Source organism: Bemisia tabaci, chromosome 4, assembly GCF_918797505.1.
Source record: "Bemisia tabaci chromosome 4, PGI_BMITA_v3".
NCBI lineage: Eukaryota > Metazoa > Arthropoda > Insecta > Hemiptera > Aleyrodidae > Bemisia > Bemisia tabaci.
In genome coordinates, this window is record NC_092796.1 from 33,895,322 (window position 1) to 33,918,147 (window position 22,826).

The 22,826-nt window shown below is 37.5% G+C and overlaps 3 protein-coding genes across 6 annotated transcripts in view; 1 reads left to right on the plus strand and 2 right to left on the minus strand.

The window, feature by feature from the left end:
- LOC109036250 (UDP-glycosyltransferase UGT5) overlaps positions 1-22,826 on the plus strand; it is a 62,187-nt gene that overhangs the window by 14,658 nt on the left and 24,703 nt on the right. The gene's annotated exons all lie outside the window — the stretch shown is intronic.
- LOC140223714 (uncharacterized) lies at positions 5,760-21,226 on the minus strand. The gene is made up of 4 exons (XM_072299730.1): positions 20,977-21,226; positions 18,654-18,976; positions 17,698-17,801; positions 5,760-6,023 (listed from the first exon to the last, which is right to left on the minus strand). Exons 1-4 carry the CDS (start codon positions 21,058-21,060, stop codon positions 5,995-5,997), a joined length of 540 nt encoding a protein of 179 aa, XP_072155831.1. The 5' UTR covers positions 21,061-21,226; the 3' UTR covers positions 5,760-5,994.
- On the minus strand, positions 7,705-11,266 carry LOC140224370 (uncharacterized). The gene has a single exon (XM_072299047.1). It carries the CDS (start codon positions 10,978-10,980, stop codon positions 7,705-7,707), a length of 3,276 nt encoding a protein of 1,091 aa, XP_072155148.1. The 5' UTR covers positions 10,981-11,266.

Genomic DNA, 22,826 nt, shown 5'->3' on the forward strand with positions numbered 1-22,826 from the left:
TCGCGTGATACCACATTCCTACTCCGGAGTTCGAATAGTTGCTCGGGGTGTTCCCGCTCGTTTCAAAGGTAAAAAATCACGCCCAATTCATCAATATCGCGGAAAATATACGATTTTTCCAGCGGAGGCGTCAGTCCTAAACGATTACTCACTTTTCATCTCGACATCGCTGAAAACGCGCTTTGACATCGACGCGCGCATTCAATTCATGATGTCTATAATTCGTGTTAGGTAGAGAGCTAAAAAACTCCTTCAACTTCGCGTGATACCACATACTTACTCCGGAGTTCTAATAGTTGCTCGGGGTGTTTCCACTCGTTTCAAAGGGAAAAAATCACGCCCAATTCATCTCAATATCGCAGAAAATATGCGATTTTTCCCGAGGAGGCGTCAGTCCTAAACGATTACTCACTTTTCATCTCGACATCGCTGAAAACGCGCCTCCTGTAATATCGACGCGCGCATTCAATTCATGATGGCTGTAGGTCGTGATAGGTAAAGAGCTAAGGAACTAAAAATCTCCTTCAACTTGGCGTGATACCACATACTTACTCCGGAGTTCGAAAAGTTGCTCGGAGTGTTTCCGCGCGTTTCAAAGGTGAAAAAGCACGCCCAATTCATCTCAACATCGCGGAAAATATGCGGTTCTTTCGGCGGAGACGTCAGTCCTAAACGGTTACTCACTTTTCATCTCGACATCGCTGAAAACGCGCCTTTAACATCGACACGCGCATTCAATTCATGGTGTCAGTAGTTCGTGATAGGTAAAGAGCTAAAAATCTCCTTCAACCTCGCGTGATACCACATACCTACTCCGGAGTTCGAATTGTTGCTCGGGGTGTTTCCGCTCGTTTCAAAGGTGAAAAATCAGGCCCCACTCATCTCAATATCGCGGAAAATGTGCGATTTTCCCGAGGAGGCGTCAGTCCTAAACGATAACTCACTTTTCATCTCGACATCGCTGAAAACGCGGCTTTAATATCGACGCGCGCATTAAATTCATGATGTCTGTTGTTCGTGATAGGTAGAGAGCTAAAAATCTCCTTCAACTTGGCGTGATACCACATACCTACTCCGGAGTTCGAATAGTTGCTCGGGGTGTTTCCGCTCGTTTCAAAGATGAAAAATATCCGCTCGTTTCAAAGATGAAAAATATCGGCCAGTTCATCTCAATATCGCGGAAAATGTGCGATTTTTCAAGCGGAGGCGTTGATCGAGAACGTTTTGTACAGTTCCAACAGTATCTTTCTCATAAAATCGATAAAAATATCGTGTAATTTGCTTTAATATCGCGGTGCATATGAGGTGGGCTTAAAGTATCTGAATACGGACTATAAATTTTTAACAAATATGAACCATTGAATGTTCTAGCAAGGGGCTAAATGTTTTAACGGAAATTCTTGGCTGTAAGAAGTCCAATAGAATGCTAAGGATCGTCATTAAGCGACAGATATGTTTGTTCGTTCGTAAGGCGTAGTGTCAAGAAAATTATGTTACTGTATCAGTCGAACATTTGATGATCAGTTCCTTAAGTGCATGCTAATTTGTAGTGATGATATATCGGCAGAGGATTTTGACCTGGAACTATTTGAAGGTTAAGAGTTTCCGAATGAAATTAGATCGAATTTTGCAAAACGGAACCAAGCTCATTCCAATTTTGCTAGGATTGTTCAACTTACATTCTTCGCTATGAAATTACTGAAATCAAGCAAAAAATTAAATTTACGGAGGTAATTTTTGTCTAGAATTATAGTTAATTGAAAGTAAAGATAAAACTTATTTAGATTATTAGTTTATATTTTCAAGGTAAGAAAAGGTGCACAATCTTAACGACATTGAAATGCTCTTGGTTCCTTTGTGCAAAATGCAATCCAATTAATCCATTTAAAATTGAATACGGTTATTGTAAGGTTGAGCGATCAGACAATGTGTCAATTCAGGAAATTAAAATGACGTACCTTATAAGAAGCTCGTGGCAATGAATTCTGGAACAGAATGAAGAAACGATAATTATTGATAAGCTTTACTCAAGATCGGAGTAGAATACAACTGTGATAAGTTAAGTTGACAGCCGATCGATTCACGTTTTTATTTTTCCTTCGATTCAGATCGATCGAATACACACTATCTCGTAGCATGCGGACTGTCTATCATTCTCCTTTTTTAACTGGACAATGCCCCTTCTGCTGCGTCTGTCGAAATTGTTGTTACGAATATATTGTGCGAGCTTATTACATACTCGCTCTCTGAAGGCGTTTTATATGTGTCGCAGGCAATTAGCAATCGCCGGCAATTTACAAGCTAGTGGTGGGTAAATATGGAAAATCATAAAATTCAAAAATAAAAGAACAAGATTAGAGTGCTGATTATGTTGCCTGTAATGTGAATAGACACTTTTCCATCCTTAAAAACATGGCAGGATTATGCACACTTAGAAGAACGTGTAGTGAACTCCGTGACATTAGTTGGGTTGAGATCGGACAGGCAACTAAACTAACTTCGTGACAAAGCGTACAGTATCACAAAAAATGAAGTGATTCATCCAAACTCACTTCTGTTGTTCTCCAAAAGATTGCGCTACTTGCGCACATAAAACGGGTGCGCCTAACGGGCGCTATCCGAACCAAAATAGTTAACCTCCCAGGGTCATTTATGATGACCACCTGGGTGTACCCACGAAGTGTACTTTACGACTAGGCCCGAACGTTTCCGGATAATAACGAAGGTGCCCGATGTGACGTAAATAGCAGATGATGACGATGTTGCAGAGGGAAAAATAGGCGGCAAATTTAAATTAGCGGAGAAATAATCCAGTTGGCGAAGGTGCATCCACAAGTTTATTATTTACTAATCGCGTTTTAATACTAGCTCTTAATTTTGATCAATTTTTCACAACATGTATGTGACTGTAATCACTTTCAAAAAACAGTTGAGAACCGGCAATAAGTGACAAAAATGTGATTAATGTAGAATAATAGTTCTTTTAAGTTCATACAGCTACCTACCCTTCTTTTAAATCGACAAACTTTGGAGCCCTTTGATTTATTTTCAGGTTTAACAAAGTTGACCTTGATTTTAAATGACATTTTTAAGCTGCGATATAATCATTAAGCAGACTTGTTAGATTATAGTCCAAGAACTGAAGAACAATTTTTCAAACTAAAGAGTGAGTAATGTTAGACTGGCGGGTATATTACTGAAACGATGAACAATGTGTTTAAATTATAATTGAAAGAATAAGTCAAAACCTTTCCTTGCTTTTGAACTGCTTACGGCTCAACCCCAATTAAAAAATATAGAATTTGATCGTTTTTCTCCTTTACACATGAAATACATTATTAAATAAAAATAATAATAATAATAAATAAAAAAAAAAAACTGAGCCAGAATATAAAGTACCTAGGTACCGCTCAGTATCTCCCACTCTGGTAAAAAGCAGCCGTATGTATCTGAACAAAGAACTAGTTTTTTTAGCGTCATATTCTGAAATTTTCTCAGCGCACTAGAAGTTGTCAATCAGAGGAGCTGAAAAAGAGGATATGTTAGGGGGCTATGAAATGCCACGAAAAATGTTTAAAATCCACCTGGGGGGGAGAGGCGTGGTTTTAAACAATTTTGAGGTACTAAATGCGAATAATATACCTATTGACGCCGGGAAAACTAGATTTGGAAAATAAAGAGTGGCAAAAAAAAACCAGAGATAAGTATAATTTTAATACCATTATGGAATGAAGTCAATCAGACTTGTGATGTGCGGAGATAGGAGGACCAGTTCATCATAAGGGTGTGATGCATGAACATTTGCATGGCATTTCGATGGCCGAAGTGGAGAGCCACATGCATCCGTTTACGACGTTGCGGACTTCCTGTTATACCTACTTCATTTTTTCCTCGGCAAACTAATCAACGTGATTTCTTGAAAACTTCCTTGATTTTTCCTATCTATCAGCAGAATGTTCTGTACCTGCTCATGAATTTCAAGATATAAAGTTGGCTTTTTTCTTTAAAAAAAAAAAAAAAAAAAAAAAAAAAAAAAACAGGAGCGGACATTTGGAGTCATCGCAATGGAGATACCTACACGGTTTCGCACTTTGGCCATCGATTTGTGGAAAACCTCAGGTGTTTGATACTCGATGAAATGGACTGCATTTTGCAATTTGGAACTATAAATTCTGGCTCTTCTGGAAAAAACACTTATGTGCATGGAAACTAATGGCACATACGTTGTTTTTAAACCGGGCTTAACTTTGCTATTAGGAACAACAGTTTCGGGCTCATCTTAGAAACAACATATGTATAATGTGCCATGAGTTTCCCTATGCAGGTAGGTGCTTTTACTGAAGAGCCTGGATTTGTGGTTCCTATACTTGCCAACGGAGTACGATTGAGGGGCTTGGAGGACAGGGCGCATAAGTGCAGTTCTTGCTATTTCAAGAGATCAGCGCTTGAAGTTTAAAAATTACATGGAGCCTCATTGAGGAGAGAAAGTTTGAACTCACTTTTTGATGCTTAAAAATTGGATTTCCGCAGTGAATTTTTCACAGAATATACTTTAAAAATAGTTTTAGTTGTAGTCATTGATATTTCAATTCTTTCAAAAACTGCACTTATCCCACTTTGTCTTCCACGCCCCCTTAATTGTACCATGTTATTTAAATAAAGCTGGCAAGGATTTATGGTACGATTTACACTCTTATGTATGCAATACATAACTTTTTTTTTTTTTTTTAAAAAAAAGTCAAGTAAAATTTATTTTAAGGTTCATATCTTTTCTAGACATTCTGCTTACTTCAATAACCAATACATGATAACCAGTCAGTAAATTTGACTATCATTGACAGCACAGAACTTCATTGAAACAACCTTGGTCCTATACAACCCAATACAACGTTGGAGCTCAACATCACCAAACTAGTTGTTTGCATCTCAGATTCATTTTTCTATCACCAGGTTTGAATAAAAAACTCGTCCATAGCCCTACAGAAAATTCATTTTATGAACCATGGCAATTATAACTCAGCTGTGATTAAATTCTCCGAGACCCGGAGGTTAAAAAGACGAAAACCACATGAGTTGAGCACGGCTCATTTCCGTCGGTGTTAGGCTCGTGCCTCTGGCCCCTACCAGTCTTAGTCGACTGACGGGGCGAAAGCATAGTTAGTAGGAAAATTCTATAGAATCTAGTTCTAGGAATAATTATAGTTAATATTAGTTAGTTTTTGCTCCCGCTTTTTTACAGGATTTTACTTCTATCTCATTTGTTCATCCTTTATCATCATTAATGTAATCCATAAAGCGGTGTTTACTTCTATTTTATTATATTAGGCTTAAAGACAAATTTGTAAAGACTCGTAAGGTCTAGTAATATAAGTTGTAATTCAATATGTGTAATTACAAAAAATAAATAAATAAAAAAAAAAAAAAGCTGTGATTAAAGTAGTACTGTTGATATTTTAAGAAGTCTGCTGGAATAATTATTTATCAGTATAGAATGAGTTTTACGATCTTAAGATGAATCTTGCGTCACTTGCTTAGGTCATTACTTTATAGAAAGTTCAGGCTGAAAAATATGAGTCATTTACGATGGCAGGATAGTTTTGTCCCCTGAGGAAATGGACCTACTGACACCAAAGAATTTTTTGCTACGAATTTCTGACATAGATTGATTTCCTTGCGTACTTATGTCCAAATATTGTTCTATAGGGAATATCAACACGTGTGGGCGGTATAAGATGAAATTAAAGACAAGAAGACGCTTTATTTGATGATATATAAAAGACTTTATTCATTTTTCTTTTTTTCTATAATAATTCCGATACAGGAGCACAATCAATTAGTCAAAATGAGGTTTTATAAAAAAAAATAGGGAACACAAAATTTTTTAGGACTAGTTTCATCACAGTAACACAAAAAAAGTAGCACAAAAATTGTTTAACAGAACGATAACAGAAGCTTGCACCATAATCGAAGTACACCAATCACAAAATCTAAACATCATAATGTAAGAATTTGCCGCGCAGCACCTGAAACATAAGAGAAAATGTTGATTTGTAGTTAACTCCAAGGCTTGTAGACAGAAGTCACTTTGACAAAGGAAAGACTACAGAGGCAAACTACAAAAGACTACATCAGAGACTATGAAGTGGAATTTACAAGGACTAATTACTACAGGAATAATAATGAAATACCATTCCAGATTACATATTTACTAAAAAGAAAAGAAAACCAAGAAAAAAAATAGACTAGTAGAAAATTAAAGGGAATGAAATTAAAAAAGTTTTTTAACGAAATAAAATAAAAAAAAAACGAGGGGCAAGGAACATGCAGAAATTGCTCAGGTATTTACATACTATGAGTAAAACAAAATAAATAAATACACAATAAATGGTAAAAGATAAATTAAACAGCAGACAGAACAAGAAGGGGAGGGAAAATTTGTGAAGGAACTTTGAGCTGCATAGAGGCGTAGAGAATTTTATGTCACAGAGAATTAGCAAGGTTGGACAGCAGCTGTGATGGATGTGTAAATGTAATGCCTGAAAATTTCTACATCAAAGAACATATTGGGGTTCTCATTTTGAATAATTTTCAAAGCATAGAACGAAATGAACACCCCGCAACTAACTCTGTCTTGTTGCAAATGATGTTTCGGTGATTCAGGCTTTGCCCACGCTGAAAGATTCTCATGGAGAATTACACTTAGGACCTGGTTTAACCTAGATAGACATTGTAAATGACTTGCGGAGATCCCTTCGCAAATTGGATCAAAAATAAGGATTTTCTTTTCAAAGAAATTAAAAACAAAGAGAATCCAGTGACCATTAGTATTTACAGGAATGATAAGATATTTCAGAGCCCTATAATTAATTGAGGGCAATACAAGCAGAACATCTTCTGAGGATGAATTGCAGTCAAGAATTGCTTGAGTAAAAGCAGTTTCAAGGATGAAAATATTAGATTTTTGGTGGCTATGAATACGTAAAAAAATGTTGATTACAGAGTCGTATAGCCAGCCCTTGACAAAATCTTTAGCTATTTTGGTCAAAAATGCGACTTCTGTATTAGAGATGTTAGGGTCAACAGACTTAAGTTCCAGTTCGCTGACATGAAGATCTTCAAACCTGTAAGACTTGGCTGCACTTTTAGAATCTGTTAAAGGGGATGAAAAGATTTGTCCTTTCTTTCTCCGGGCGAAATGAGATTTTGGTGACGTTTTAAGTGAAACAGCTTCAGGAATCATGCGTAAGAATGTAATTGGGTCAGGTAGAGAGCTAAGTTCCAACTGAGAAGTTTCGGTGGTAATGTTGCTTTCTGCTGCAGTTGAAACTTGTGGGGGTAAAACCGAATCAGGATGAGAACTCAATTCGAGCTGGAGTGTTTCAATTGTATTTTCCTCCTCTCTTGCAGCTGAGCCATTTTTCTCATTTGAACATTCAATATGTTTGTAATTCAGTAATTCTTGAGATAAACATTCAAGCTCTTCTCTGTTCGGTTTTGCATATGACTTGCAAGAAATTTTTCTCTTCTTGATGGTTTTATACATCCTTGGTTGGCACGGTGACTTCTGGTTTGGAGCAAATGAACAGGGCATGGGCGGAACCGTTGCACTTGATTTCTTTGTTGATAAAGAAGGTTTGAAGGAGATTTGTACCTCCGATTCTTCAGGTTGTGATTTACAGAAACTGATTTCTGAACGAAGAGATGTTAAAATGTGAGACCTAAGCTCTGAATCTGAGTTCTGCATAATTTACGCAGTTCATCAACAAGAATGTCGAACTGAGCTGCCTCATCTTTGTTACTTGCGTTACTGCTGTTATTTTGGTTTGCAGAGGTCCCATCATTATCGTCACTCCTACAAAATTGTGTGAGGCAAACTTCTTCTTCAACATCAATTGTACTGATTTCAATCGCATTACACTCGGGATTCATAGCCTCTTCATCTTTTTCACAACTTTCATTTGAAATTTGTGCATTCTCATTATCATTGCTTATAATAGTCACAGACCTATGCTCATTACGAGTCGAGAAGGAATGAATTCTGTGTATGTGCTTGCACATACCTACTTTATCAGGACAGTTACAATCATACAGGTGAACACAAAGACCAAAACATGACATATTATTGCATTTATCGTAACAATGATCAAGATTACATTGCTCAATCTTTTTAGTAACAAGATACAGTACTTCCTTCCTTTTCACAGACTTTACTAACCACTTGTTATTTGAGAGGGTTGTTATAGCTGAATGCGGTATTTTCATACTTCTGCTATGACGAGCATCTGGTTTATTAAAATCTTTGTGTGGTTCACCTTTTAGGCGCCTATCTTCCAGTTTCAAGTATCTTTCATGCTCCATATCTTCTAGGAGCTCAATTAAATCATCCATTCTTAAATTACTTGATCTTTTTAATCTGGATTTCAAGACTCTATGAAAAGACTCCACAAAATTATTGGTATCCAAACCACAATGATAATAATTTCGGTAACACATTGCCCATAACTTTGGTCTATCACCATTCAAGTAGTAAGTTCGAAAATATTTTAGGAATCGAGAATACTGGGAACCAGAAAACTTTTTGAGGAAATTTTTCAACTTAATTTTAAAATTTTGAACATTTTTTTCATCTATGAGTACTCTTAAATAATTATTGATGAGGCGTCTTAACATTGGCCTGCGAATTTTGTTTAAATTCTTTTTCCATGCATTGAGGATATGCCACTTACATAGTAGATGTTTTCCATCCCAATTGGGATTATCTTTTGAGAAGACAGATTTGAAAGACTCCCATAAGGCAGGATCATCATCTGTCATAACAGTGTGGACAGGTAAATGTGGACACCTTTTTTTAATAGAGCGAAAGAGAATTGACATGACTTCAGTATCCAGATGATTGGTTACAAACTGAGCAACAACCAAACCATTCCCAAATTCATCCGGAATCACAATATTTAAGAGGTAAAAATCGTAACGATTTGTTTTGTGAGTGGCATCAATACACAGGCCACGACTAGATCCCTCTTGCATTTCTTTTAACTGTCGCTCAGTTTGAAACCCATACACAAAAAGATCTTTGTTATATGGTAAGCTATCAAAATTTGCATCTCCTATATAAGTAGAACATCCTTGAGGCTTATAAATTAAAATATCTTTTTTTTCTTCGTCTGTCATAAGGTCAACACGTTTTTTAATAGATGTTGCATCATCATCGTCTTTTCGTTTTGCCTTTTTCAGCAAGAACTTGTACCTTAAGATTTCCCTAGTTGTCATGTGATGTTCTTTCAGGGGATAATGGATCTTTTCGCCTTTTTTCATAATGAATTTTTTTCTAATAACATCTGCACTAACACCTTCATCCAGAAGACGCTTAACTTCTGCCCTGGTTTCGGGTTGCCAGCGGTGAAAAATGTTGTTTTCCTTTGTGAGAGAATGACAGTGACAAGAGATGTACTTTACTTCAACTTCTCCCGACTTTTTGACCCTTGCTATTATTTGAGAGGGGCATGACCCCTCTGGAATTTGACCGTACCTTCTTTTCCTTGCTGTTCTTCGCTGCTGTTTAATAGTTAAAAGAGAACGCTTCTTACGATAAAACATACATTTATAATAGTGAATGCTTTCTTCCTTAAAAACTACAGTGCCCCGTACTTTTCTTTGATATGAAAAACTTTCATGCTCTACTTTTTTTTTCCATTCTTTGAATTTAGCAAAATTATCAAACTTTATAATCTTGGTTGCTTCTTTTAGATGAAAGCTGTTTAAATGATAAAACATGCTCTTACTTGACCTAAAAACCCTATTACAATTAGTGTACGTACATTTTACATTAAAGTTTTCACAATTTAATGTTTGATGCTTCTTAAAGGATAATTCACAGGAGAACGATGCATGACAAGTCGCACAAGAGGAATGATAATTGTTCTCATATAATTTTGCTTTATATTCCTGACACTTTTTTTTGTGGGAGCAATAAGACACTTTATTCTTGTAGGTTCTACAGCAATTTTTACATTTTCGAGGATACAGAAACATAATTTTGGTTTCATTTTCCTTACAATTTCTTTGGTGCGTTTTTAGATTGGTCTTTCGCGTTAAATTTTTTTTACAAACAGGGCAAATTAATTTCTTACATCTAATTCCTGCGCACCTAAATTTACGGTGACGATAAAATGATTGTTTCGTTGTATAACTTTTTAAACAATCGTCGCATATTCTAGGATACTGAATACTCTTGACAGGGGCAGATTTTTCTGGAGAGCCTGAAAAACTGTCGAAAGATATGCCTTCCTCAAGTACAATACTGTTACTAGTAGGTGAATGAGGAGGTTTCTCTGGGACTGAAATACATTTTTCAGAAACTGTACAGGTCTTTTCTGTAGCACAGAATGGAATACAAAGTTTTTTATGGTTGAAAAATGACTGCTTTGATTTGTACGTTTTACAGCACTGTTCACATGATCGGGGGTATACAATGGATTTTTCGGAAACTGTGCAGTTCTTTTCTGAAGAATTGGTAGGAACACAAATTTTTTTATGGTTATAAAAAGACTGTTTTGTCAGATATGTTTTACAACACTGTTCACATAATCGGGGGTACTCAACCTTAGCACCGCCACCATTAACAGGACGATAAGATGGTACAATTGATTGAATAAATTGACGATGTGGATGAATAACATTTAACGTAGTTTTAAAACTTAATTTAGTAACATCTAATTTACTTTTCTTAGGTAATTGGCTAAGATTAGACATCACAGCAGGCGATAAACAAGCTAGAGGTTTTCTAGGAGAATGTCTCCGTTGATTGGCAGGAAGGTGAGCAGGCTTAGTGCCTGACTGACTAGACAAGGGTTGAGCAGAAGATAAAAGAGAGAAATAAGATGACACAGACCTGGAAGGATTGCGCTTTCGTTGAGTGGCAGGAAGGTATGCACACATTGTGCCAGACAGACTAGACAAGGGTTGAGCGGAAGGTAACATAGAGCAAGGAGACGACACAGATCTGGAAGGAGTGCACTTACGTTGGGTGGTGGGAGAGAGCGTAGGTTGCGTAATCAACTGACTAGAAAATGAGACAGAGAAAGAAGGAGGTGAAAATGGGAAAGACAAGGGTTTAGAGTATCCAGTGGTGGCTAAAGAAGGCCGGGGCAGAGAGGTTTTTGACTTTTGGCTCTTTGACGACGTCAAAGCAGGAGATAAAAGGAGTGCATCTCGGTACGAGAAACCGCGAGGAGGAACTGTAATGGAATGTGGTGCTGCGGGTGTGGTGGTCAATGCAGATTCCAAAAAAACAAAAATATGATTTTTGTACAAAATTTCGGCCCAATCCAAAAAATGTCACTAATTACCAAAAACAAAAAAAACAAAAAAAAACAAGGCACCCAAAAAATATGATGGCAGTACCGTTTGGATTCATCATATAAAAGGAAATGATATCAAAACGGCCCAATTTTCTCTTTCATGCCCATGCAATATACCAAACACCCCAACTTTTTTCACAAAAAAAAAAATAAATAAATAAATAAATAAATAAATACCTATAAGGTATGATGACCTGAACACGTTTATTGGATCCATCGCTTTAAAGGAGTATGATATCAAATCGGCCCAACTTCTCTGAAATATGCCCATCTCGGATCAATAATTTTTTTGAGACCTTCCGACTCATCGCTGAGGAGACACTGATCATTACTTGACCCTTAGTATATGTCCTTGTTTAGATGTCAAAGAGTTCCTTATGAGAACTGTAATGAATTTTTTTTCTTTGAAGAGATAAAATCAAAAAATCGTCATAAAATTGAAAAAAAAATTCGAAGAAAAAAAAAGGAATGGGCCGGCCGGCCGTACATACAAGTGGTAGATAATATAGGGTGATTATCGTCTCTCTTTCACATATACATGAACAAGTATCATCGTCAAAAGGAGGATCAGTCCTTCTTGAAATCGTCATTGAAAGATAGACTGAAAGATATTCACACATGAGTGAACAACTTAACAACTTTCAAGCAATGCCATATTCTTTGTTTGTTTCTGATAGAAGGCCTTACAAACTACTGAACCTTGGCGTATTATTGCGAATATTATGTGCCTCCTACTTGTACAATGCTTCTTTCTTAGCAACTTCATGGATGTTGGCAAGACCGGGTCGGTCACCCATGCCAAAATGTTGGGGCATACCAATGTATCTACATTTCCCCCTTTTTTTTTGTACGTGCCGGCCGGCCCATTCCTTTTTTTTTCTTCGAATTTTTTTTTCAATTTTATGACGATTTTTTGATTTTATCTCTTCAAAGAAAAAAAAATTCATTACAGTTCTCATAAGGAACTCTTTGACATCTAAACAAGGACATATACTAAGGGTCAAGTAATGATCAGTGTCTCCTCAGCGATGAGTCGGAAGGTCTCAAAAAAATTATTGATCCGAGATGGGCATATTTCAGAGAAGTTGGGCCGATTTGATATCATACTCCTTTAAAGCGATGGATCCAATAAACGTGTTCAGGTCATCATACCTTATAGGTATTTATTTATTTATTTATTTATTTATTTATTTTTTTTGTGAAAAAAGTTGGGGTGTTTGGTATATTGCATGGGCATGAAAGAGAAAATTGGGCCGTTTTGATATCATTTCCTTTTATATGATGAATCCAAACGGTACTGCCATCATATTTTTTGGGTGCCTGGTTTTTTTTTTGTTTTTTTTTGTTTTTGGTAATTAGTGACATTTTTTGGATTGGGCCGAAATTTTGTACAAAAATCATATTTTTGTTTTTTTGGAAGGATATCACGTATTTTTGGTATGACTTCTACGAAGTATCAGGCAAAGAGAGTTCCCATTTTAAATTTAAAAGTTGTTCCCGCGGGCGCGAGGCAGAGAGGAAACGACCCCCCCCCCCCCCCCCCCCCCCCCCCTCGAAAGCGGCCCACCTTTTTTTAAGGAATTTCGTTCAAACCGCATGTCAATAATCTGTAATCGTTCTCGAGACATCAGTAAGGAAGGATCCATATTTTTGGCACACCCTGTACGTCACAGAAAAAAAACCGCAGGTCAGTATTGAAATCGTGACAAAGTTGGGTCACTTGACGTAATGCCTAATTCTCATTGGCTACGAACGATAGAAACTACAGTAAAGCGCATTGACTTATAACGCAATCTAGGTCGCGCGGTAGGTAAGACAGCTAGCGGGGTAAATCAGGGTAAAGACGCGCCTTCCGCTTAGTGGATACATCCGGATATACGAACGAAAAGTACCCGTATCAGGCAACGGCACTGGCATGACAGGCATTTCCATTGTCTCGGTCTCGGACTTGCTGGGTGTTGCTGAGTTGCCTATCGTCCCGCCTGAAGGGACTCTAGTCTCGCCGAAATTTCCTAATGCGCAGTCTAAGCCATAGATAGTGCATAGAGAGGTTATGATAATTATGTTATTGTTTCGTTTCGTTGGAAATTTTGAATCGGGTTTGAGCAAAATAGCATTGCAATTTCAATTTCTCCTGGCTCCTGTCTCTTTTTCTATGTCATATTATTTCTGAAATTAATAACAATATAACTTCTTGAATGGTTTTCTCATTGTACGCACGAAACATTTTCAATTTTATGCTGCCCCGAGGAATAATACTTCCAAATGTGACCATTCTTGATTTTGCATGATTCCTTCTCTCTCTAGGTACCTTTTTCGTTGTGAGTGAGTTTTCTTTTATGATTCTCTGATTACTGAGGGCACAATGCTTGGGCACAATGTGCCTGAAACGAAAAGTTGCTACTTACTTGTTTACTATGTGCATTCCTATCCAGACATCATATGAAATCATCTTGGTACTTGCGTTAAATCTTTCCGTTCATAAGGAGATGGTATACAATAAACTTTAGTTGTGATGACATAAATTTTCTCAACTGCATGCTGATTATTGAAACTATGTCAGTACGACAAGGCAAGACAGCCCTATCTTAACCGTGCAATATATCGCATTTCGATCTCTTATCAGACTGCTTCAAACTTTCAATAATCGGCCTGCTGCAATGAAATCCTTTTATAGCTTTCATCATTATGATTCTCCATTTGGCCATTCTGGTCAACTAGAGTCCACAAAGACACATTGACTTTAAACGCGCAACAGGGTGAAAGGGAGAGTGCCAGTTTAACTAATAATGGGTTTATTTTCAATGATAAAATTAACCAGTCTATTTACTGTCACACCTTCAAAGTGGGTGAATGTGTCAGGCAAGAACCCTGATAATCAACAACTTCAGAGCTGCTCTTAATATAGGACTTCTATGTAATGTTCCATCTCCTGTGTACAGTAGGCACAAAACCAGGATTTACATTAGAGGCATCACCTGTGTTAAGGGATACCTTTTATGTCTTACATAATCCAACATTTTTTTTTTGGATTCTTGGAACTAATGATAGAATGCAAGCTAGATTCTGCAGCTCAGTGCAGGACCTCTATCATTTACGCTGCTTATACCTAGTTATGCCTGCCAGGTCCTTTGACCATTCGAATCGCAATTTCTCCGAGCTCCAATTTCATCATCAGTAATAACATTGCAAACGCGTGATACCGTCTCATAAAGACAGTAAGCAAAGTAAGTATTTATCAATATTTTTAGTTTAATGAGAGATGTCTCTAAAGCTATGGCATTCTGTATCTTGAGAAATGTGACCAGTTCACTCGTCATTGGAAAAGATAAACAGTAAAAGTTGATGCTTCCGCAAGCAAAAATTACAGTTACCACAACTGAAATTTCGATCTCAATAGCATGAATCTTCTGAACTGTAATGAAACAGTTTGATAACATTTCATTTTCAGGAGCCTTTATCTGCCAATGCTGGTCATACAGAGTCAACAGCGATTGAGTTTCAGTGCGTTATCAGGGTACAACAGAGAATACCACTTTAATTTTTGGTTTTCCTTTCAATAACATTTCATTTTTATGAGTCTGTATCTGCCAATTCTGGTCATGCAGAGTCGGCTGCGATTGAGTTTCAACGCACTATAAGGGTGAAACGGAGAGTACAATTTTGATTCTTTGTTTTACTTTCAAGGATGGAAAAAAACAGTCCATTTTCTGTCGCACCTTCAGGCATGAACTTTTCAGCTAAGGACTCAAATAAATGACAACTTAGGAGCCACTTGTCATGTATGGTTCTTCTGTATTAGTCCGTCCCTTTCGTACCGTAGACCGAGAACCAGAGGTTAAAGTATAAACATCACCTATATTCAAGGCTTAATTTTATATCCTATGCTATGTGATCCCTCTCATACGATTCTATCGAGCGAATGATTCTGCCGGTAAGTTAATTATGTGGAGCACCATCATATCTATGCTGGGAATTGCCAGGGAGATTCTGCAACCATCCGATTAAGGTAACTCTCACATCAATACAGTGGCAGGTAAAGTAAGCAGGTATTTATGAGAGATTTCTCAACTCGGGCATTCAATGCCCACTTTCCGTCAAAGAAGATGCTCTGTTGATATACTGTTGCAGCCCAAAATATTAATTACAACTAATATTTTTAGTCGCCTCAGTCTCAATCGATAGCTTTCATTATTCTGCCAGTTCTGGCTACCCAAAGTCCACATCTAATGAGTTTTAACTCACTTTCAGGGTGTGCCAGAGAATTAATTCCTGTATCCATTTTCCGTGCCAAATGAACCAGCTAATTTTCTGTCGCACTCTCATAGTGGGTAAATTTGTCAGGCGAGGACTCAGATAATCTAGACGTCAGGCGGCACTGATGTATTATATCGAACAGCTGCTCTGTATTATTTCCTATATGTGGTAAGCAGTGACGGCAAGTTTACGTCTCCAGGTACTGCAAATTTTAGCCGATGTATAGAGAGGTTATCATCAAGGATATCCTGCATTAGTTATAGCATTTCAATTTTATCAAACCAATGAAATAGTAGCATACAGATACATACCTTCTGCAGAGGTCAATATGAAAGACCTTGATTTGAAGAATTTTATCCAAATACAGGCAAATTAGACGATTCAATCAACTTCTGACACAGAATCAAGGAGACTTGCTGATAATCAAATTAACAGTAATGTTTGAAGTCAAGTATCTTGGATGTTGTGACATTGAGTTGATTTCATTAACGGAGCGCTGCGTAGCTTCTTTGAGTAGACACATACGCACGACTGATTGGTGAATGCGTAAACCGCGTTTCCAATATAGAGCATTACAAGTCTATGAAAACATTGAGGCTTTATGCACCGATAGCATGATACACTGAGAAGAGACACATCAACTCCAGAGGAGTTCGGCTGCTAGCAAAATTTTAGGAGAAAGTGGAAACACAACTTCATCCCCACAAATTGAGACCCCGACAGACATCATCGTATTGAGGGAAAGGATGATTTTCTGGTGGATAGTTGTTGAATCTGATTAACGAGAAATAGTATCTAGGACTCACTAATATCATCAATTATTCATAAACAATTACTTGTAAAGATCACTAGATCCGGGCCGCTGGGAAGAAATAGCAGGTTGCGATCTGAGTAGGTACTTACTGTAACAGCACATGGTAACAGCTCATAGTAAGGGTGTGGGACTCATAAAAGGATTATATAGAAATGGATCCAGTTATCTTCGGCTACGATAAAATGGAAACACGCATCAATTAATCTATCTTCATCTTATTATTTCAATTAATCTTTCTTCTTCGTATTAATTATAAATATTTAAAGCCATAATAACAGTAGCATAACCTGAAATTTAACCTCTGGAGTCGGCGCTCACCATCCATCGCGCGGTTCTACAAGTTATTTTCAAATTCAAATGTGCTTGAAGAATTGAAGGACCCGCTCCTTCTTTCGATTAATTCTCCTTTCGACGCCCATGTAAGTCTGAAAACTTTTCAAAGGTTTGATCCTTGGAGTTTACAGATTCTAATTATCCCCAGTTTGATGGGTTTTATGCTACCCTTACCTCCACAGCCCTGGCAACATATCCGACTTTCAGAGCAGCAATAAACGACCTAATTATTAATTGTTCTCGATTACACCTCAACAATATCAAATTTCCAAAAAATCATTTTTAGTATATGTGACGCTGATTCGAAATATCTATACTTGTATGGGGTTTTTTTCTACGGTATAGCTGTAATGTCAGTGAACTAAACACGATGGTCAATCCCGCGGCCGACCGTTTCGCGGGCCCCGTATCTGCTCTCTGCTCATCAACAATTCCATCAGTGTCAGCTTTTGGGGTCCATGTCGTCAAAAACGATCGTCAAGTTTTGGGGTCCAAAATTTGTCGTTAAAGTTTAATAACTTTTTTAATATTTAACTAAAGTTAAAAAACGAGGGCATTACGAGTAGAGCTGAGCATACTCTACCCAAATATTATAGGGTTTTTGGGGTTTACTCTCCGACTTAATTAGTAGGAGAGCTTAATGGACCGCAAACCGTGCAGAAAAGCCCGGTCGCGTTGTTTCGTGTAAAACTAGTTAGGCAGCAGCCACCCGTCTTTTTTTTTTTTTTTTTTTTTTTTTTTTTTTTTTTTTTTTTTTTTTTTTGGGTCGTCATTTTTTAGAGGGAGTTTTTTAGGATTGGGCCGGGGTGGCTACCGCCACCTAGAATTGTGGTAACGACCAGAAGGCTGAAGGAGGGGGAGGAGGTGGGGTGAATACAGATGACTGAGTCATGACAAGAGAGGAAAGCATACTAACTAATAAATTTTTAATACCATTAGGCGTCAAGTGTAGTCCATCCCGTGACAGTAACCATCTCTTTACTACTCCTTCTTCCATAAAGTGGGCACTGTTGTCAATGAAGTAACAATTTGGAAACCTGAAAAAGAACAAAAAAGGAAATGAGTGAATTAAAATCTGGATATATTATCAACATAGAAAAGATTTCCATTGCAAAAAATGATGCAGTTGAGGCTTGACTGTTTTAACTAAGTGGCTAGCACGTCACTCGGAAAAAAACGGAGAAATTACAGAATAACTTTCTCTCAGAAAATAAAAGTTTTTGGTAGAAAAACCAAAATTATTTAAACTTTCAGGTATTCAGGGGTACAAAAACTTATTAGCTTTAATAATTCTGTGTACATAAGACTACTATACATTTTTTGAGGCATCCTTTAAACTGCTGTCCACATAAGACTGCGCGTTTCACTACTTTCTTCACATGAAAGAGCGCATGATGCAGTTCTTGTTGCCATAAGTAATGCGTTTAGTAATTTTCTTATGAAAGATACATTCAATAATTTTTTTCACAAAAATGCTTTCTGGCTTCACATTTGTTTCCCTCTATTAAGGTGCCTTCACATTTTTTCCCACAATATGTTGACAGAGTATTTTCTGCACCTCTGCAGGTATTTTAGAGATCAAGCTTTAGTTGCACGATTATAACAACTTTGCATTGTGCTATACCTCTCTTTTACTAAATGCAATCCAATTCATCATTATGTTGCTCCGATGGGTACACCTAATTTATAGATTTTGCTTCACCGAAGAGGGATCAGCATATCAAAATTTGATTACAGACTTCATGTGGCATGTGCCTTTTTGGTCAGGAACAAAGATAATGTGGTCCTTTTCTAAAAATAAAATAAATTTCATGATCTTTACTACCTAATACAGCAAGTGGTAAAAAAATCATTTGAGGAGATAAAGGCTGGCATAAAAGATAACTCACCGAGAAACAAGAGACTTGTACAGACAGTTTAAGGTTGCAGAACGATCATTCAAGTGCTCGATTTCTTCAGGTGATCTCCTAGTGCCAGGGAAGAAGCTGGATGCTCTCGGTAGAATGCTTGAGACGTACATGGTGCAATGAGGATTCAAGCTACGAATTTCCTTTAATAAGGACTCCATCCTCCGTTGGGTTGCAGCAGGACCTTCCAATGGGATGTTATTCGTTCCGAGATGAAGAATAACATGATCTACACCCTTAACTGCCAGCATACCTTGGATGTTCACATCTTGCACCTTTCTTCCTGAGACAGCATTCACAGTTACCTGAACAAAAGAGAAAACATGAAAATAATTAGTATCAAACGCTTCACATTATGAGTAGAAGAATAGGTAATTCTTATGTAATCACATTTCTGAAACAAAAATGAATGGCGCTAGATGCATGTTGAACCCAATATGGTAATCTGAAAGTGATAAGGAACTAGAAATGCAACCTAGTGCTTGGTGGAAACTGATTTTGATTCCTGGGGGAATTAAATCTTACATTGTAAATTATAAAGGAGCTTATATCATGGAGTTCCCTGCTAGCACAGCTCAGATCGGTAAGGTTTTAGAAACATTCCACTTGTGTCGACTGATTCATCTCGTTGAAACATATTAGAAACATTTCAGTGACGCAAAAACTTTGAACATTTCATTGAAATATATCCAAAACATTTTGAAAATGTTTTCAAATTGGAGATGTGTTGTAAAGGTATGAGAAACATCTATCGGACGTATCTGTGAAACAAAATTTAGGGGTGACATAGAGTTGTTTTAGAAACCTTTTCAAAACCGTCTGGACACATGATATGTTTTCAAGATGTTTCATTGAAATGTTTTAAAGACATTTTTTCGGATCAATGACACATTTTAAAAACATTTTCAATCTGACCTGTGCTACTAGGGTACAGCAGTAAAATTTTACTATGTTAATCGAAATGCTGTTGTAATCAGTGAAATCTGTCTCTTGGAAGCTGAGGGGCAGGAAGGATGAGAGGCTGTCGCATATGGGCCCAATAGTAGTATTGTCGGAGAAGTATTCGTTTCCGAATATCCGCCATAAAATCTTTCGATTTTAGGAGGATATTCGAAAACGAATACTTCTCCGACAGTATTTGGGCTGCTATAGAGTGAAAAAATCAATAAAGGTACTTTTATTTCCTCATCTTGGTGAGCACTTTGAACAGTCGAATCAGGAGGTGGGGTATAAACGCGGGAAGTACAAGCAGGAACAGATGTATCAATATAAATTGCTAGGCTGTAAATTCGTCATAAAAGTGCCGATAAAATTCAGAGTACCAGATTTTAATTCTCTGAGAATTGAGCATTTTTAATACTGCAGCTCTCCACTCATCTCAGGTACGAGTGATTGGTCAGACGTTACATGCACCATCCATGGAAAACTCTATAAGTAACCATTCAATTAATAGTTACGGTTGATTTGCAAATAAATATGAGTTTCCTATCATAAATGAGTCATCCACTGGTGGTAATTGATTGACTGCTATTTAAGACCACAGCTACTTCAGATCTTTGGCAAAGAAAGGTCTTGAAAAAATAGGCTAGGGTTTTAACCAATGATGCACGTAGAAGATAAATCAGATGAGAGGCAGAACAAGATTCTTAGATGTTGCTGCAACAAGTCATAACTGTCCAGTTAATTTTGGAGCAGTTTTAAAAATGGAAGGTAAGGTGTGCTGTACCAACACAAGGCTCAAAACAGCACAAGTGCTCCTTCAAAAACTGGAGCCGCTTTTTATACGAGAGAATTTGAACAGGGAATCACTAGTTGGGGTCCCATCAAAATGTGCCACATGTGATTTAAATCAGTAGTTAATGGATTTGCATTTGCTGTGAGTGAATGACTTCCACGATCTACAAATAGATAAGTTAGGAGGAAAGGCAAAACGCAGATGTAGTAGCCCCCATTTAGAAAAACAATATCGACAAACAAGTCTCATCTAAAGGGTAAGGAAAAAGACCTAGGATTCCCTACTACCAGGCTAAGATTACGATATCCATTGAGGTTTACTAATTATAATCATTAGGATCGAGTCTCTAAGGGAATTGAATGGGTTGTCTATCAAAAATTGGTAGAGAAATACCATTTTTTCTAACACAGACACATGTTGCACACTTGTATGTACCCTTCATTCCTCATCATACAGTGACGTGAAATTGATAGGAATTTAACAGCAAATTGAACTGTATGATACTAATTAATACTGTAAAAGTAAAACTGAACAAATATTTGTAATTGAGAGGGAAACAGAATTACATACCTCCAAAGTTAGCGACGGCTGCAAGTAACCATCGAAGTACTTCGTCTGAGATGCTCCAATTATCAGCACACGTTTCAATACCATTATGGCGATAAAATGTCTTTAGCATACATGCAAGAAACTTTACAATTAAAGTCGGCACTTTCAATCACAATTCACGATTCACCAAAGAGAATTCACACCAGAGAAAACATAAATACGATTCACACGATTCACGTACGGGAAAGCAAGAAGGGACCAAAATCCAAAATGGCGGCGACGGCTTGCCGGTACAGTTTACTGTTTACTCGATAGCAGCGCGGCCTACACGGTAAACGGCGGAAGTACACTTCGGTACACCTCACGGTACACTTCGAAGTCAACATTATCAGACATAAACAAGTTAATGCGTTTTGGCAACATAGCGCCCGTTAGTAAAACCCACATAAAACGCCTTCAGAGTGTCAAGTATGTAATGAGCTGATATCAGCACGCACAACATCTTAATAACAACAATCGCTGCAGGCGCAGCTGAAGGCGAATTGCTGGAGCACACAAAACGACTTCGGCGAGTCGAGTACGTATGTACTGAGCCGAGATTAGCACGCACAACGTATTCGTAACAACAATTGCTGCGGACGCAGCTGAAAGTGAATTGAAAACAATTTTAGAATGCACATTGATGAAATTTTTAGCTACTTAAACTTTTTTTTTTTTTTATATATATGGGGGATCCTCGACATACGTATCACGATAAACTAAGTTTGAAAGCAAAATGAAATATACCCCGCCGTAAATTTTCAGTCTACATAATTGCCCATATACAATCGCCCAGTGGAAAAAAGTGAATGCGGTGGGAGGTACGTTTCCGGAAGCCATCGATGATGCGCATTTAAATGAGAGCTTAAAATACGCAACTTTGAACTATTGTGGTTCGTTATCGTTCCAGAAAATCCTTATTAACTAGAGGCCCTCTCTTTTTTGTATATTAAAAAAAAAAAAAAAAAAAAAAAAAAAAAAAAAAAAAAAAAAAAAAACAACAACAACAACAACTGAATATTACTGAATATTACTACATACTCCTGATAAACTGAATTTAGCTGCGGCGTGCATCACGATATATCCATCGATCTCTGTCATTATCTGTGGAAAAGGATCGATAACAAAGGTGTTCGCAGGGAACACCTTAATAATTTATATTTAACCACAACTTCCAATGGGGTAATATCGGTAATTGATCATTCACGCCTCGCCAACTGTTTCGGAAAGGGGAAAAAGGGGGGTCACTATATGCAACCACGCCTGTCTTTTGACAAAGTGAATATCTGATGATTAAATGGAGGGGGGGGGGGGGGGCAATGTGGTGTATGTTTCATTGTTTGGATCCGATTCGATACAATCTATACGGATGGTGACGTGGCATCAATGCCTACCCTACATACACACACAAACGACGGGATTTTTGTGACAGGTAAGGAACTAAGTGTTTCCTTCATTTTCGCGTGATACCACATTACGTACCTACTCCAGAAATCGATTGGTTTGCCGCCCACACTGGAAAAAAGTCGCTTGGATCTGGAGTCCAGACTCTTAAAAACATCGACAAGAAAAAATACTCTTGATTCAATCGGATCTTTGCTTAGATCTAGAACCAAGTCTCTTAGTTCAAGCGGATTCCCTTCTGATTCAAGCAAAAAGAAGATTGAATCAAGAGTATTTTTACTTGTCATTGTTTTCAAGAGTCTGGAATCTAGATCCAAGCTACTTTTTTTCCCAGTGCATCTGACGTAGGTGTATGGAATTATTTCCGTAAACCTCGCGCGCGTTCACGAAACCTCGCGCGCGTTCACGAAAAAGTCGGCGCGTGAGCA

Coding starts and splice junctions, on each gene's coding strand:
- LOC140223714 (XM_072299730.1), bottom strand. CDS start 21,060: ATGGTATTGAAACGTGTGCTGATAATTGGAGCATCTCAGACGAAGTAC. Junction 17,802..18,653: donor TACAAGTCTCTTGTTTCTCG/GTGAGTTATCTT, acceptor GTTCTTTTTCAG/GTTTCCAAATTGTTACTTCA. Junction 6,024..17,697: donor ACTACACTTGACGCCTAATG/GTATTAAAAATT, acceptor CTTATGTTTCAG/GTGCTGCGCGGCAAATTCTT.
- LOC140224370 (XM_072299047.1), bottom strand. CDS start 10,980: ATGTTACCTTCCGCTCAACCCTTGTCTAGTCTGTCTGGCACAATGTGT.